This window comes from Cygnus olor, chromosome 5 (assembly GCF_009769625.2).
Source record: "Cygnus olor isolate bCygOlo1 chromosome 5, bCygOlo1.pri.v2, whole genome shotgun sequence".
Taxonomy (NCBI): Eukaryota; Metazoa; Chordata; class Aves; order Anseriformes; family Anatidae; genus Cygnus; species Cygnus olor.
The window spans coordinates 53917300-53935273 of record NC_049173.1 but is presented as its reverse complement, the minus strand read 5'-3'; the positions used below and the strand labels follow the sequence as shown (position 1 = coordinate 53935273).

The window sequence follows — 17974 nt, the reverse complement described above, 5'->3', positions numbered from 1 at the left end:
AATCAAACCAGAGAAATAGCAACTTCATCATGAGAGAGATTTTTATTGGGTTAGCAAGCTGACTGTTGAACATGCAGCCAAACTACCATGAGAACCAGGCACCATCAAATAATCAGCACTGGGAACTGAGTAAAGCAGTAAGGGGGAAATTGGCTCATGAAATTACACCCGTGCTAGACTTCAGACATTAACAGGACTGCACCGGAAGATCCTCACATTTGGCTCCAAACATTTTCACACTCAACCACATTCCTGTTATGCTGAACATAATGAAATTTGTCTCAGTCCACATGGAGTTCTTCCAACCAATACCTTTAGAGTTATATGTAGTATAGAGAACTTGAGATTTATTCTGGCCAAGAAGTAACTATGAAGGTACACATTTCTACTTTGTAGTTACTTGCATTTATAAAATTATTAAGTTACATATGGAGCTAAAGAAGCATAGTTATTTGGTACTTGCAGTCCTAAGTTGTTACCACTTCCAAGTCCCTTTAGCAGCACAAGGGCAGGAAATTACAAAGAGCTTAAGGTTGAGGGAATATTATTGCTCACTGCAGTAGAAAATGGCCACATATCTCAAAGTAAAAACAACTTGTCTCTAAACCTTTGAAAGGAAGCTCCAATAAGCAACTGAGGGACAGAAACTGTAGTTGGTTCATACCTGCAGCTACGCACCTCTCTAACACTTCCAGTCTTCACTCTAAAAGAAAAGAAACAAGAAACACTGAGTACTCTCAAGTTAGAATCATAGTAACAATCATTACAACATGAACTGCATCTGGCAAACAGCTGAGAAGTGGGAAAGTAAAGCCCATTTCTAGTAACAAGTTATCATACGGTGGTAACAATCTTATTTAGACTTAAAATAAATAAATAGATGGCACATTTCAAAATAGAGAGAACAAGTGGAAGGGTACAAAAGAAAGGGGCAGCAGATGTCTTGTAGTTTCCTATTACTATTCTGTAGATTTATCCTACCTGTGTGGCTTTTCATCTCAAGACAGAAGCAGTGTTACCAACAGCAGCGCCCACAGTCCTAACCTACATTACAATTTGACAGCAGCAGCACTAACAGATGACAATGACCCTGCAGACGTGAACTCTAACGTAAGATAGTAGAGACAGAAGTGTATGAAAAAAAGCTCTGAATTAGGTAACATGAAGAACACCACAAGGAACAAGTGTTATTTCTTAAGCAAATCAAACAGGAACTATACAGACTCTCTGCACTAACATCTCATAAGTCGGGGATGCTACTCAACAATCGACCCATAACACAAGCCAACATATATCAAAACACAAACTTTGGAAGTATTTATTTATCAAGAATTTCTTCTCTGCTTCCTCCTAGGTTATACGCTATTTTGCAGAACTACATTTATGGCTGTCTAGCAATATTTAACAAAAAAATCCACGTCTGCTTACATATCTATAGGCAAACAACCAAAACCAGCATTCATCTGCAATGTGAAGAGTTTTGCAAGGCTATTTGAGTGCCCACATTTTCCCTGCTTTGCAGGCCTCTTCATAACCTTTGTTCTATCTTCTTTGAGAAGTATGCATAAGTGATCCTTATCCTCTTCTAACTTATCTTTTAATATACTTGGATATTTGTCACATGTACTCATGCTCTCTTTTCCGGAGAGAGATTTTTTGAGATTTTATATCCTTATTTTATAGTCATTTTAAAAATCATTCCTAATTAATTCAATTGTCTTAATTAAACATTATACCCGCTAAATGAACTCAAGCCTAAACGTAACAGAAATTGAGTTTTCTTATAATACTAGTTATGAAAAGAAAAATAAAATCCAATCCAGGAATTCTGAGAAATTTAGTTATCTGAAATGTGTATTTTCAAAATGATGAGTTAATTTACCTTTTCTAGAATATTACTGAAAACTGACTACTAGTCATGGAACACTTTATATTTTTGTTTGATTTCAGAATAATGTTCAGAATAATGAATTCAGAACAAACATTCATAACATTTCAGAATGGCACTACCTCCTACTAGCAATTCTGGCAAATATTTTACCTGAGTACACCTCCTTCAACCTCATCCACGTTCCACTGCTTTTTTGAAGTTTAATTAAAGCATATTTATTTATGGTCAAAACATGGTCTCATATTCCTGCTAATGGCCCTAGCTTCAAAACATGTAATACATATTTTATTTTTTCCTCCTTTCAATCTCAGACTTTGCAAGGTACTTAAGGCCTATGGAGTTGTCATAAATGCCGAGTTGTATTGCTGTGATAATGAATTTTCAGTAAAACCTGAAATACACAGCTCACTGATCACGTAAATGCCTAAGAATATAACAGTAAACAACTTTTTAAATGTTGAAAAGAAAACCTTCCCTTAGCACATATAACTATGCAACATTAGAGAACTAATTTAAAAACTTCAAAGGAGACTAAAGTGCAGCTAACATAGCCAGAGGAACCTATAACTCTTGATACCTTTGGAAAAAATAAGACATCTCACTGAATCAAAGAAAATCCAACACAATAAAAACTTTATAAAAGCAAGTAGCAAATCTGATGACCACCTGTCTAGGAGAACGCTCTTAAATCATAAGTGTTTCTCAAACCAAAATTGTTTCAGCATGGCTGGTAATTGCATGCAGAACATAAATCCACTGAATACTTTATTCAAGTTTACACAGACAGACCTAGCCCAAGGGCCAAAGAATCTGGCAACCCTATTTCTTCTCAAAAGAAGTCAGAACTTGGATACTTCAGATGAAGGCACATACAGCTGACACGTACCTAGCAAGGTGTGGAACAGACCGATTTCTTTAATTACCTGACACAGCATTAGGCTTTAAGTGCAAACTGCAGACTGACCCCAGTCGAGCATTAGAGGCTGACAGTTAACTGTTTTCATAGTTGCTTGAGCGTAGGTTCTTGTGGGGACAGCAAAACAATTAATAGGTGTAAATCAGGACATCGTGGCTTTGGCAATGCTTTTCCCAGCAGTTACCGTCCTTGACCGATGCACTGCACCAGAAGCTGCTTCCAACCCCTGCTACCCAAAGCTGGGAGGAGCAATGATGCCACCCGACAAGTCCATGTAGAAAAAGGAAGGTTTAACGCCTAGCCCTGCCAGAGACAAGAGTGACAAAATATACTCCTGGTGATAAACAAACAGCTGTAACTTCTTGTACGCCATACAATTCAAATAGAACTGTAGCTGGTAACGAAAATATATGGCTCTGGCCACTAAGTGCTAGATGATGGAGACGAGCCCAATAAACCTAGCAATACCACTTTGCTACTTAATGGGGAAACTTCAGTCTCCCCAGCACTCAGGACCATCTGTAAGCGATTACCGGATCAATTAATGGATTCCAATCGATGATAATACTGTCACAGTCAGCACTTGTCTAGACCAGTTAGTTCTGAGTTCTGATTACACCTTCCAGGAATTTAATGTTTGTGGGATGTCAAGACTACCATTTACAATTAAAGAGCCTAACAGGTAAAACAGACCACACAGCTCAATCTCGGATACATCCTGATGCCAACCGCCTCTCACATAAATCAATGTTACATCTGGCCTCACAGTGGTTTTATACGCTCTTAAGTACCAATATAAAAAACTTGGAAGTATGAGTGTACAGGCTGTGAACAGGAAGGCCTACACAAAGCAGGTGAAGTTTTCACTTACTGCACAGCTCAGGTCGCAACCCACAGAAGGTACGCTACTTTCTAGCAAACATTAATTAGGAGACAGAAAGACAACAGAGATAGCAAGAAGAAACCTGACAGACCTGGAGGCTCCTAGAGTGCCAAAAATTTACCCAGGAGGCAAACACACTTTCTAATCTGAGAATTTCCCATCTTCCACTGCAATCTTGACACTACCCAAACCTCTCGGCACTGTGCTCAATGCCAGCTCCTAGTCACTGTGCCTGCTCACTTTATTTCTGCAGCCGGTGCTGTCAAATATTTTCTTCAGCATTGCAGGCAAAAATACTAATCTGCACCCAGGTTACCAGACAATCTGCACAGCTAGTAAATAGACCAGTTGAATTACTCGTGACAGCTTGGTCAACTGTCAGAATTTAAATTTGTTCAATTAACAGATGCAATAGGAAGAACAGAACAAAGAATAAAAGAGGTACACATTTTGGGATCAGCTCAGATTAGAACAAAAAAGGAGACGGGAAATCTCCTGATTGCTTTATGGATACTGCACGTGCCCCAGGAAGGCCTGCGAGCTGTAGCACAGAGTTTAATGTCTTATTAGGGATAGAAGTTTGAGGTGCACTGAGCAGAAGCAAAATTCTCAGCTTAAACACTGTGCCTACTTCTAGAAGCAACAACACTAAACTTTAACAACCTCATCCATTTCAGCCAAAAGATTCAAACACTAACACTTTCACTTTCCTAAGTGTAATGTTTATAAACACAGTTTGCATAGCTCCTTGTTGAAATAAGCCTGTTATAATGACAGCTAGGTATGTACTTGGTTTCCATGCGATCCAAGAAAGAATAGATTCAAACCCAGAGGGAAAAGTTCTATGGTAAGTCTCCTCACAAAGATCCTGAAACTAATGCCATCACCATTCCGTACTGATGCACCCAGTGTGTAAAAGGGGACATGTGCACATGACCATTTCCACCATCTACTGTCAGCTTCAGACAGAAAACAATTTTGAGGCGTCCCAATTTCTAAAATTCAGAATCTGAATAAGAAATTGAGTAGGCTTGAAATTCCACATTTGCAAAATGTTGAAGGATAAACCCTCATATTTTGTTTCAAAGCAGCCCAACTAAGAAAGACTGATTTACCTTAAGCTTATGTATCCCTTACTTGGCTTATACTAGACAAATACTTGCTATGAACTCTACTGTGCAGAACCTGCCATTGCTATGCCTGCAAACCAAAGAGGAAAAATAAGCTCAGTGATTTTTTTTTTTTATTTTTTATTTTTGTAATGAGCACACCATCAAGTCCTTTGCAGAAGTAAATGAATATAACACTCAAATTACTCTCATTTACATCCACAAAGAATTGGCATCAATGCTCTATTTTAAAAAATGAATATTGATTCAAATAACTTTCAAAAACAGGTAATTTTTATTAACGCTTCAAGAGATTTAACATTGAGTGTATAGAGCTGAAACTTTCAAAATATTTCATACAATTTCTTCATCAGAGGCAAACACAACGTTGCTGTGGGAACATTAACTTAGGAATGTCCTGACTTCTGTTCAAAAACCCAAATGCAATAAGATCTATTTCACTGCAAAGGAGTTCTTCCCAAGCTTCCACTCAAGCTTTCTGAAGGTTTCTCCTTTGTCCTTACTCTGTAAGTGTTATTATGGTTTCTTTTTTTGCAATATTTACCAGCCTCTTCAATATCTTTATATAGCATCTGAAGCATGTAAACCACTGTACATATTTTAGAAACACATTTTTTTCTGCAATATTTCAGTCTAAAACATACTGAAAACATATCAGTAAATAATGACATGCAGCACCCTGAAACATTTTTTTTTTCTGAGTACCATTCACAAATATATGCCATGTTTAAGATGAACTTTTCTCTGCCTGAAGAAGCGTAAGTGTCACTTCTTTGCCACGAACATCTAAAGAACATTATGAGACTTTTTCCAACCAACTTCAGTCGCCTTCTACTCCACTACTACTCTGACCTCGAGGCTCATTTTGGGGCCCTGAAACACCCCATCCAGGCTGCTAATCTTTTGTGTTTAACGCACTGGGACATCTGTGCCAAGGCAGCTTCACTCACTCCTTGCTCTACCCAGGGCCCCAGAAACGTTCCCCGCTGCAAAGACTGGCTCTGTCACCCAATCAGGCTTTTGAGGAGAGGTGGGAGGGAAGAAGAGGGTGGGAAGGATCAAAACCGTCCACGCGCTATGCCAAGAACTAGAGACTCAGAACTTGCTCATAGTTTCAAGCACACATTTTCAGACGTTCTTCACTCACTTCTCCATCAATTCTTTCCGTTCACTTTTCCTGGAAGGCACAGTATGACATCAGCTGCTTTCCACTGCTAGCAGGAGACGACTCCAGAAGCTTTATGAGAAAATAAGTGCTATAAATACAGTTTTGGCTACTTAAGGACACAAAGCAGACAAAAATCCTCTTACATATCTTGTCACTTTCTCTCTTTGTGTTTCTGTACCTTGTATCTAGATTCTGGAGGTACTTCATACTTCCGGAATCAAAAATTCACGTTTAACAATCAACATGGCACACTATCTTCTCTTTATCCTCCTGTTACGAATGTTCACCAATTTCTTCCCAACAAAGAATAGCAGGCTTCTCAGCACAGCAGCACCAAATATAGCATGCATCAGATACCGCATAAATGGTGAAATATGTTATGACAACGTGACAACATTTAGTACCTTCCTGTCTAGGACCAAATGATATTTGTCACTGCAGGTAACAGAATTTTTAACTAATTTTGGGGGGCTGTGTTTCTAGAGAAGACTGGATATAAGCTCTTTGAAAAGACAAGGAAGAAATGGGGAGAAAACGCACAAGAATAGGTCAAGATAATCCTACTGCAGATCCATTTTAGGTTACTGCTCTTGCCAGAAGAATAGAGCACAGCTGCCTCCTCCCCAGCTATCCATTTCTACCTCTGTATAACGGACCTGAGGAAGGAAGTGATCCAGGTTTGATCTCTCCTACCAACAACATGAAAACAGTAGTTTTAACCCAGACTTGTTCCATGATTCAATTCACTGCACAATGTCACAAATGCTCTTAGCAGCACAAAGGAAAGGGAAAACGCATGAAAGACAGAACAAGCTTTTTTCAGAGCAATACCAGCATACGCTCATTCAAATTACTCATGGAACTACATCACCTGATCTAGGTGCTGCATTTCTCTTAGTTAATTCTCTACTCATGAATCCCTTTTAGTTTTAAAGACCCCAATCGAAGAGGGCCCCACTATTTCTATTAGGAAAACACTACTGTTTGTAAGAAGTATGCACACACTTCTGTACAATTACTTTTACTGTCCCAATTTTTTAATACACGGACTTCCTCCATTAAAGACATTCCAGTTCCTGTCTTTGATTTGTCTGTATGATTCAGCTTTTTATATCAAAGGTAAATCCTTTTCAACTTTCACTTTTCATGTCTTTTCCTCCTGAAGTTTAATACCTCTGTTTCAACAGCCTTTATAAATTTAGCTAACTTCAAATGAACACTGGACTTAATTCCAAATTCCCATAATCTTTCCAAACATCCACCCTTAACATGACATTATTTATCAACTGCATGATTATGATACCATAAGAAAAAAAAGACTTATTTCGGTAAAAAATAAAAGTAAAAAGAAAATACAGAAAATGACTCTTCCTGTGGAATTTCAGGACCTCCAAAGGATGCCAGATAGAAGTTGTCTCCAACCTTGATGAAACTGTTTCTATGTACAAGATAATAATGCAGTTAATCCAGAATGGATTAACAGAATGGATTAACAAGTATTATCCCTTAAACTCAAAGTATATACACCAAATAGGATTTTATGTCCTTACACATCTAAAGCATTATATTTTGCTACATGAATCACTCGAGGTTCTGGAAATAGGTGAAGTACTAAGTCGCTCTCTTTGCACTAGCAGACAATAGGTACAAAACAACTTTACTACACAACTCAAAGCATCCACCTCCCATAAAACACACTGACAGCTTAGTCTGGCTCTGAACAATGTCACCCTTAAGTGCTGTTAAGAAGATTTTTACCAAATGGAAGATTTAAATCCCCCAGTGCCATTCTACAGCCTGGCTGTATCTTGCACCTACTCAATGCACTTGGTGAACATGCATTTCTTCAGTGTTCTATCCATTTATCACATCTTTCACAGAATGGACAAAAAACATTTTTTGAATATGAAATAGTGTACTTCTAAGTGGCCTTTGAATCTGCCTAATCGTATGCCTGCTACAAGACTATGGACAAAAAAAAATTAAGTATGCTACTGGAGAACGTTTAAAAGTCAAATTTACAATTTTACAATCCTGATCACCAGCATCAAGCAATGCCAAAATTCGCTTTTAATTGCTATTGTAAACTTAGAAACAGTTCACATTGTTTTTGCCACTTTGTTCTGGCTAGTATAAATGAAAGGATGTCAGTCGGGAAGTCAGGAAGCAGAGAAGTAGGAAGAAAGGCAGAGGGCTTTAAGAGGATGTGAGAATTCGGAAACACACAAGGACACTTAAGAAAGAAAGCTTAGCAGCCTGGAAGTTGCATGTTCACAATGAATTTCACAGGTTTCCCAGATGAAGATGGAAAAATTACCACACCGTATCCCCGTTACACAAAGAAGGATCTGAAAACAGACACACAACAAAGTTGCTTGAGTTCAAGCAGTCCAAGAATGAGAGGAGCCTCTGTCACACATCAATCACAGCTCCCTGCCTGTAGGCACAGTGGGATTCAGACTGCTGGGCGGCTGAGATTCCCCAATTCACCTCCAAAATTTGCTCCTTCCAAGTTTGAGGTACACACAGCTTTCTCTGTACGAAACACGCTAGAGACACTGCAGTGGCAGGAAAGGAAAATAATTCAGACCAAGTTTCTGGAGCACTGTCCTCAAGAAAGATTTTAACAAGATGCTACTTCTATTTCACAAGTGAAACACTTTTGCTCTAATTTCAGGAACAAAAGGCCTGATTTCTACTTGCATAGATAACCAAAAGGTAGCAGAATTTGTAATGGACAGTATCCCCTAGAACACAGAAAAAATACTTAGATCCTATTTTCCTTTTTTCCTCTCTCAATTTCTCGCTGACATTAAAGGTGCATCCAGTGGCTGCCACTATTTTGAGCACCCTTCCACTACTGAAAGAACATTGTATCAACATTTACTACACTGCCAGCAGCCAGACTTGCTGTGCTATTTGGTCGCCTGACCTACTGCTGAAGAAAAGTAACTCAACAGCCATCCCAGCACATGCAGGGCCTTAGTACAAGGTTTATGCAAATGTACAGCCAGGGAAGTCCTAGCTACAAGTTTCCAGCTCTTCCTAAAAAGGTATTTCCTACAACTCCATCTCCCAGCACTAACTCCTTACTCTAAACTGTGCTGGCCAGCATCTAGCTCCCCATCAATCCCCCTTGCAACAAGCAACGGCAGCACTAAGATCTTCCAGGGCAGGATCTAGTTTCCATTAATCTTCATGGCTGACAGTGACAACAGACCTTTTATGGCCAGATACAGCCCCTGGCTAATTATTCCCCAAAGCAGGTAGGGATATGAAAGCCCTCATCCCAGAAGACAGCAGCTCTTTTGGAGTTAAAAACTACGCTGCTGATGCCACTGCCACCCACTACATACACTCCCTGCAAGACAACTGCTTTCCCTCCTCCGCTCCCAGTCCCTAGACTCCCAGCTGGGACGAAGTGCATTTTACATAAAAAAAAACAAAACATCCACGAACAGATCACCTTTCACTCGGAACGCCAGTCCTCCCCAGAGACGCAGAGACAGACAGACAGACGGACGGACGGAACGACAGAGACTGTAAGCCCTGGCTCTCAATTCTGCTCAGCAAATGCCGAACGCACACCAGGCCAGCCACAGCGCCTTGCTAGCTAGCGGGCTGCTGCTGTACAAATATAGAAAGCAGAAAGTGGAACAAGCGTTTCAGCAGAATAGATTCTGCTCGGCTCTCCGAGAGGGAGGGAGGGAGGAGCAGGGAGCTGAACTAGCCCAACTGCTTTACCCATACATGGTCTCTGAAAGAGACCATCGCTAAAACAAGTTCCTTCACACGCGCGCACACTCGTTTGCTGTCACACCATGCAGAGGAGGAAAAAAATTGAAGTGTACAAACTTCAAGAAGGAGTTACTGTTTTGACACTGGCCCAAATCCACTTTGCTCGAGTCCACCTCAGTAACGCAGAAATTCCCAACGCTCTTCATCCACCAGAATCTGGCAGCAGCTTGGACACAGGACAAAAAAACCTCCCTTCCAGGGAATCCCCGCACTCACCAGCACTTCAAGAAGTAAGTACTGAACTGGCCTGGTCTTCCTTGTCACTTTTTGGAAGCACGTATACACCTAGCTTCTTTGGGTTTACTTTTTTCTCCCCAAATCAAATTACATTTACAGTAATTGCAAATTACAGTAATCTTTTTGAACCTTTTCTCCCTTTTTAATCATTCTCCTAAACCAGTAAGCACCACCTTCCCCACTGGTTGATACAAACTACCCTGGTGACCTGCTATACCACGTCTGCTTTCCTAGCGGTCCTTCACGCCAATGCTTATACACAAAACAAGCCTCCTGCTATGCATTCTTCTTAAATAAAAACAGAAGAAACCCACCTCTAGGCAGCATCCCCCTCCTGCCCCTTTTCAAGTTCTGGCACAGAAAGACATAAAATCAGCATAACTGAGAACTCAAATGCCTAGGTATTCGGAGAAAAAAAAATGCAGCAGAGTCCCTGAATGTTTTAGTACACAGGTGTGACAGTCTGCAAACTCAAAATCAGTTTCATCTATATACAAATACATACTTTTTTGTATGAGAGGTTTATTACCTTATGCTGCTGCTTATCTCTTATATTTAGTATATCACACATCATATATGGTGACGTGGAGCCATCTTAGAGAAGTTACCAGAAAAGTTCTCTCGTGTACGCGGAGGTTGGAACTTTCAGCTAGACTAGCAGTGTGGTAACTAATTCAGAACAAGAAGTGCACTACTCAGACAGTTCCGTTAACGCAACCTGCAATAAGCATAAAAGTTCTTGTATTTGAAGCACCAAGCTGGATATTTTTCATGACTAAGATAATGGTTTAGGCTCCCTCCAAACCCTGGAATATACCGGTATACTCAGAATTAGAGTCTGCCTAAGCAGATCTTGAAATACTTTCCTCACAAATAGGATCCAGAACATGTCCTAGTCCCGCTCCCTCAAAGCGATCATGAAACGCCTATTAAATTTAGCCCTGAATGAAGCAGAAATTACTTCAGAGAACAAAGAAATTCTAAAGCAAATTCTGCAGCAGAGAATCAGCATTACAAGAGCTTCTGTACTGTGAAATACACACAACACAACCTAGAGCCAGCCTCCGACAGTGGTCAAATCCTGGTAGTGAATACACAGCCCAAAATGTAATACGGGTGGCTTTGCTCCATAAATACCAGGATATTTGCACTTTTCCCTAAATCACCCAGCAAGAGATCAAAGACTACTGAGCAATAAAAAGTGCCTTCGCAAAGTAAATATACGGCCCTTTTTCCAGAGCCCTTGCACATTGCCCATTCCCAATGGCCATTTGTAATAGCTCCTATGACCATGCAAGCACTCTACTGTTCTGAAGGCTTTTTTTTTTTTTTTTTTAATTTGAAGTTTAAATGTAAAACAGGAGTTTTTGGATGGTAAATAATGATCAGGTGCATGTGACTTGGCAAGAAGATTTTGAGACAGCATTCTACATGGGAATTTAAGACAGAGAGAAAAATTTATTTTACACTGTTGTGCCTACAGAAACTGCAAGAGCTAGACGTGACATTCAAAATATTTCTTCTGTTCCTGAAGGACCAATATTTCATTGCTTTCTCACAGAAAAGAAGCATTCATCAAAGCTCTACCTTGTAAAATGTTGCTGATATTAAGATACTTGGTGTCCATCCTGTAAATCTCTATATAGATTAAATTAAGGAAGATGCTATCCTTTTTGTATGTGGACTTGGACGTTGTCTGCTAGATACTTCATTAAAATTACAGACTTCATAAAAAACAGCTCCTCTGCTCTGGGAGAACAGGCACAAATCTTCCCTTTCCAACAGACTCTGAGGGATCCCTGCATATCATGCATATGCTAGAATTTCTTTTCAATGGTGTAGTTTAAGGCAAAAATAGCAAAAAATATTCACGGATTCAGTGAAAAAAGAATTTTAGAGAAGATACTTGAAGAACCATGGTTTTACTTTGACACCGGTAATACTGAAATGTAGCGGCAGAGAATTACATTATTATTGTGAAAAGCAAAGTATGAAATAATCTGCAGATAGAAGTGAAAGCTACCAGAAAGACCAATTTTGAGGGAGGCAAGAAAAACAAAGCTGTGAAAAACTCCAAGTAATTTCAAGTAAAAACAAGTAAGCCACCACAGAATTCAACTGAGTTTTTCTGAGAATAGAGAATTGGGTTCTGAGAGAACACACTATACGCAACCATAACAAAACATTTTTCTGGAAAAAAAAAAAAAAGCCTGCTAGATGTACAAGTGTGACACACTCAATACTCAGGAATCACTCATCCTCTAATTCACACGCTCATTTAAGACCTTGAGGAGTGCTGCTGAAAAGGATGAAGAACCCAAAGTGTCTGCTCATCTTCCTGAATTTCAGCAATATCTAGTCCAGTTATTCCAAATTATATTTAAATATTAAGTAATTTAAATCAATGTGAAAAATCTCACAGCTGCAGCTAGATCAGCCCGGTTTATATCATCTTAGTTTGTAACCACTCATGGACCCTGATTCCAGTTCTGGGCTAAAGCTTTCTCACAGTACATAAACACACACACTCATACCACAAACTGTCTCTCCAAAACTGAAATTCTTTTCCATGAGTTGAAAATCAGAGAAGATGCCTGTCCAACTAGGAGTTCTCAGTACTTGCTCCTCTTTGCTCACTGTTCACCCTGAATTCAGTTAGCAGCAATGGTTTTTCTTTTAAAGCACACAGAGCTAAGATGGCTGAAAGTTTCAGACTTCCCAAGACGTCAGAAAGAAGCCTTCCTTTGCCTGGGATGATGACTGTGCCCTACTATATTGCTGTCACAAACAAATAAGCCTGCTCTGTCTATCACACTTCAAACTTGTGAGCTATTTGTCCCTACAGCAAAGCCTTTGCAGACTAATTTGCTTTGGAGCTTTAAAGCGGGTTACATTTCCTCCCTTGCCTTATCCAAATTTCCTGCTCCTAATGTATATTTTAGCTCTGAATCAGGTGCAAACAAGATGATGTTCAGACCACATTCGGGAAATCTATGCTTAAAAGTATGAATGCTAAAGGGCACTTTTCACTATTATGCCCCAAGCACAAAGCATTTTGGCAGGACAATCTGTTGGAGGCAGCAACAGCAGACAAGGTGGTATCTTGCATTTTTCCATATGACACAAGCATCTCTAGTGACAGAAAGAAGCGCATTAAAGCCAGCAGTTACTTCTTCCAACAAAGACAGGCTCTCTTGCCTCCAAGAAATCTCGCAACAGGATAACAACTCAAGATACTGTGTCGCAAACCTTCATGGAAAAATACAATTGGAGGGCCTAGATAACTCTTCTCAATTTACAACTCCCATCCCAATAAACGTTTAAGTATTTTATCCTGCTTTGATTTATACTGTTGTGGTTGTTTTTTACCCACCAAACTACCGATCAATGTATAAAAATGATATTTCTCACCTGAGGGCAGTTGCCAAGGCAACAAATAACTCTGAACAGAGTCCTGGGGAATGGTAAACTAAAGGACAAGAAACAATATTGAAAATGCCTGGATTGTAATAAAGCATTAAGACATTTGTGGCAAGACTGATTAATAAGAATGCAGGAACATATCTGAGTCTGTTGTACTATCACTGCTGTTTCAGTGGTAAATCTCACACACTGGCTGGCAAACTGGACTGCCTTATGGACCCATCCATGATCAACAGCCTCTATTTCAACAGCCAGAACAATCAGGGGTTCTTAAATCCTAGTTGGAGACTAATAACCAGAAAATTTCAAAAAGGAGAATTTATGTTACTTCCCATCTAGCCCAGTAAGTAGCCTAAAACCCACTGAAATAAAACTTAATTAGAGCAGGCCCTCTGAAGAGATTTGTGAGAGGAACCCAGAAGGCAAATGGATGAAATTAAAATATAGTAAATAACAATCAATAACCGTATTTCAGAAAGAGATACAAGAAACAGCTAAGGAACAGTCTACTCGTAAACTTAGACATGGAAAGAAAAACATGTCCATTCCAGAACAATCATTCAAGAAAGCGAACCCCTGTACTTCCTTTAAATAAATGCCAGCAATAATTTTGAAGGTGAGCACAGACTGAAAGGGAACAGTATACACCTTTGGAAAAAATATAAAAATTCCCTGGTATCATCATATTTTAAAATCCCTACTTATGGATTCTGCTGGTTCATATACGCACACCCTTGTCCCTGAGCAGATATAAGAACTGTGCTCCTACCCAGAGGACTCTTCATCAGCAGAGGTGCAACTGGGCATAAAGCTGCAGGATGCAAGCAGTATCACCCTTAACATTTCCTATAAGGAAATAAAGATATAAGTATTTTTGAACATCTACCACAGCAGTATTATTTCTAACAAGGCTGCCTCTTAAAGACTTGGGTCCAAGCACAACGCTGGGAAGAACAGTACCTCACGTTATGAAGAGCTCTTGAGAATACAGCTATGGGGAAGAAAAAAACAAACAAACAAAAATGTGATAGGCTTACTACGGATATGCAATGCCAAATCAGTACACGTAGTTTTATTGTATCTGATGAACTGATCTATAGAAAACCAATAGAAAAGAGATCTAAAGGCACCAGGAGATTATTTAGCAATTATTGTGATTGCAAGTTCAAAGACCTAAGCCTGAAGGGACAGACAGACACAAGCAACTATATGAATAAATCAGGATACTCAGGAAGTCCAAGCTCGTGCAGACCAGCAGCAAAGCATGTTTTAAGATGCAAATCCCCAGCGAGCATTCTAAATCAGCGAGCTCCCAGCGAAACACGCCCAATGGCCACACTGAAGCAGTACAACACAAGAAAGCTGCAACACTAGAAAAATGCTCCCTGACAACTTCTGGCAGAAGAGAATGTCTGTGCCTTGAAGGTGAAAACGTCTGGACCGCGATTCCCCAGGAATTTAAAGGAGTAAAGGCTCCACGCTTTATTGTAACGCTGCCTCTCTGCTTCCTACTCATAAACGGCCCTATAAAAACCTCATGCTGTCATTAACCTTTATTGCTTCTCCATGCGCTTATCGTTTGTTTTACGATCAGTCTCTCTCGCTTTTCGTGCTTTTTCCTCTTCCTACCCGCACCCAGCAGCGCCCACCGCTCCTTCTCGCCCTCTGGGCTGCAAACCCTCACACGGCGGCACATCCCCACCCCCCGCAGCCCCCCGCTCACCTCTCCCGCCCCCCCCCCGCCCCTCAGCAGCCCCCAGCGGTGCCCGAGGACACGCAGCCGCCCCCCAGTCCCCAGCTTGGCCCCGGAGGGCTCCGGGGGCGGTTGGGGGCCGCTCCCCGCCGCCCGGGACCGCGCTCGCACCTGCAGCGCCCCCCGCCGCCGCCCCGCGGCCCGGCGCCGCCCGAGGCGCTGTCAGCGCTCCGCTGGGCAACGGCAAGCGGAGGCCTCCGGTTCCGGGCGGCCGAGGGGCGGCTCCGCCCGCGGGCCCCGGCTCAAGCGGGGTGGCGCGGGCGGTCTCAGGGCCGGGGGAGCAGCGGCAGGAGCAGGAGGAGGAGGAAGAAGAGGAGGAGGAGGAAGGCGAGGGGACCCGTTACCTGCGCGAGGCGGGTCGCGCTGTCGGCGGGCTCCCCGCCGGCCGTGCCCGGCCCGAGCTCCTCCTGGCGGCCGCCGCCCTCACCTGCCCCCGGGGATCCGCCCGCGCCCCGCTTCTCCCTGCGCCGCCTCAGGCCGGCTCCGCAAGATGGCGGCGCTTCCGGGAGCAACCACGCCGGGCCCGAGGCGGGGGGGTGGAGAGGCGGGCAGGGACGCGGCGGAGCCCCGCCTCTCACAGCCTGCCTTCCCCGGCCCCCCCCCCCCAACATGCGCTGCGGGCCGCGGTGCGCTCGCCCGGCGGCGGCGGCGGCGGCGGCGGCGATGGGGGGGGTGGCGGCGCGGGCGCTGTTCTACCCGACGCTGTGCTACACCGCCCTGCGCGCCGCCCTGCCCGCCGCGCGCCGCCCCTGGCTGCACCGCATCGACCGCGCCGTGCTGCTCGGGGCGCTGCCGCTCAGGGGCCGCAGCCGCTCGGTGGGTGAGGGGGGGCCGGGGGGGGGCTGGGGCTGGAGCCGGGGCCGGAGCCGGGGCCTGACGGGGCCTGACGGGGCCGTGTGTGTGCGCCCGCAGCTGGTGGCTGAGGAGAACGTGCGCGCCGTGCTGACGCTCAACGAGGAGTACGAGACCCGCTACCTGTGCTGCTCCGCCCAGGTGAGCCCCGCGGGGGCCGGGCTCGCCCTCTGAAGGAATAAAAGGGAGTTAAGCGCTCGGAGGGGCTGTCTCTGACAGGAATGGGAGGCGCTGGGAGTCGAGCAGCTGCGGCTCAGCACCGTGGACCTGACCGGAGCGCCCAGCCTGGAGCACCTGCACAAGGGCGTCGAGTTCCTGCTGAGGCACCGCGAGCGCGGTAACAGCGTCTACGTGCACTGCAAGGCCGGGCGCTCCCGCAGCGCCACCATGGTGGCAGCGTATCTCATCCAGGTAAGAAGGGTTCTGTAGCAAACGGGGTTTGTTTTCATAGCCTGGGCACGCACGGCCAGCCTCTACAGCGTGGTTTTGCTCAAGAGCCCTGAGCGTGTACAGGTGCGTTGCCATCCCGTTATTGTACGGGGTTTGGGCTGGACACACATTTCAAGAGAGATGCCCCAAGCTCACATTGCTCCCTGCTTCGTGGAACCTGGCAAACACAAGATAAATCAACAAGTGAAGCTTACGTTCACTGAACAGCGGTCTAAGCTTTCTTTGCTAATCTACTTTATCTTTGTACACCTCATTCACCTGCACTTATGACATTTAAAAGCTGTTAGCAGAAGTACTGGGAAAGATGTTCTGATCCTATGGGAAGGAGAAACTGCTGTTGTGACAGAGCTTTGAAACATGGCCTGATGGTACCTGTGGCTGGTTCTGGCAGATTAGTCAGACTTCAAGAAGCCGTTTGGTCTCCTGGGCCATTAATACAGCAAGTTCTGAACCCGTTTAGAATGATTCTGAGATCCTTAATTCATTCTAGGACAGAACAGATTGAGATGGAATAACAAACTGCGTGTGACGATAGGTTCACTGAGCACATAAACCTCAGTTTTTGTTGTTTAGACTTCATGGTTATCTGAAATGACGAGCCGCTCTGTGCTTTTTGGTAAATACAATTCAGTATCAAGAAAAGTAGCTTTGGCTTTCTGAGTTCCACTACAGAGCCAACTAGGTAAACCAGCACTGAAAACGAAATCCCACTTGGGGATCCTACTGCTGGTGTTGTTCGGCACTCCCTGGGAGGCCTTTCCATAACGACGCTCTAAGTGCTGAAGCACAATGGAGGTACTACTAAAGTTTTAATTAAAAAAAACTGCCCTTTTTCTCTGGTCTGGTGGGACTAGGACAGGAAACTTCACAACATGAAGGAAGCATGAGTGAGGTAGAAAACCAAGGTCTGAGGCAGCAACCATCCCTCTTTAAGTGAGGAACTCACTTCATGGACTTGTATTGACACTCAGGCCCTCTTGAGGAAGATGAAGTAAACAGAAGGGACAAAGGAGCAGGTTCTCTAACAATGCTAACATTGCCTGTAGCAACTAGAAAGGCTTCATTAAGTGGTGCAGGGGTGGAATGGATTTTCACTTGCAGGGTTTTTGCCTTTTCAGCTGCATCACTGGACCCCCCAGGAAGCAATAGAGGCTATTGCCAAGATCCGTCCCCACATCCTCATTCGGCGTAAACAAGTCCAGGTCCTGGAGACATTTCACAGGAACATGATTGCTGGGACAACTGCAGAGGGTCAGTAAGAACTATCAAAATCTCAGTCTTTTCTTCTTTAAAGAAAACTTAGGCCTTAACGAACTAACGAAGACTTAAGTGCTGTACTTCCTGACCATCAATAAAGAAACTTTTACATAAATTACGGTAAAGGGGAGTTTGGGCTGTTTCGTTATAGCATTCTCTCTTACAACTAGTCTTTTCTCTGGGAGCCCCATAGATCTCTCCCATGCACAGCATTAG

General features: G+C 43.0%; 2 protein-coding genes across 24 annotated transcripts in view; one reads left to right on the top strand and one right to left on the bottom strand.

The window, feature by feature from the left end:
* Window positions 1-15718, bottom strand: part of CELF1 (CUGBP Elav-like family member 1) — a 57902-nt gene extending 42184 nt beyond the window's left edge. For 7 of the 23 annotated variants that reach the window (XM_040558011.1, XM_040558010.1, XM_040558012.1 and 4 more), the window contains exons 1-2: window positions 15627-15717; window positions 665-703 (exon numbers count right to left, since the gene is read on the bottom strand). The gene's annotated coding sequence lies outside the window, so the exon portion shown is untranslated. Of the gene's footprint in view, window positions 1-664; window positions 704-981; window positions 1001-9454; window positions 9623-15543 lie in introns of those variants that run through there. The other 16 variants (XM_040558023.1, XM_040558027.1, XM_040558031.1 and 13 more) reach the window with 7 other exon arrangements.
* Window positions 15719-15793: 75 nt separating this feature from the next.
* PTPMT1 (protein tyrosine phosphatase mitochondrial 1) lies at window positions 15794-17883 on the top strand. Its single transcript, XM_040558040.1, has 4 exons — window positions 15794-16015; window positions 16112-16192; window positions 16271-16462; window positions 17620-17883. The coding sequence occupies exons 1-4, from the start codon at window positions 15809-15811 to the stop codon at window positions 17758-17760; spliced, it is 621 nt and encodes a 206-aa protein (XP_040413974.1). The 5' UTR covers window positions 15794-15808; the 3' UTR covers window positions 17761-17883.
* The last annotated feature ends 91 nt before the right edge of the window (window positions 17884-17974 follow it).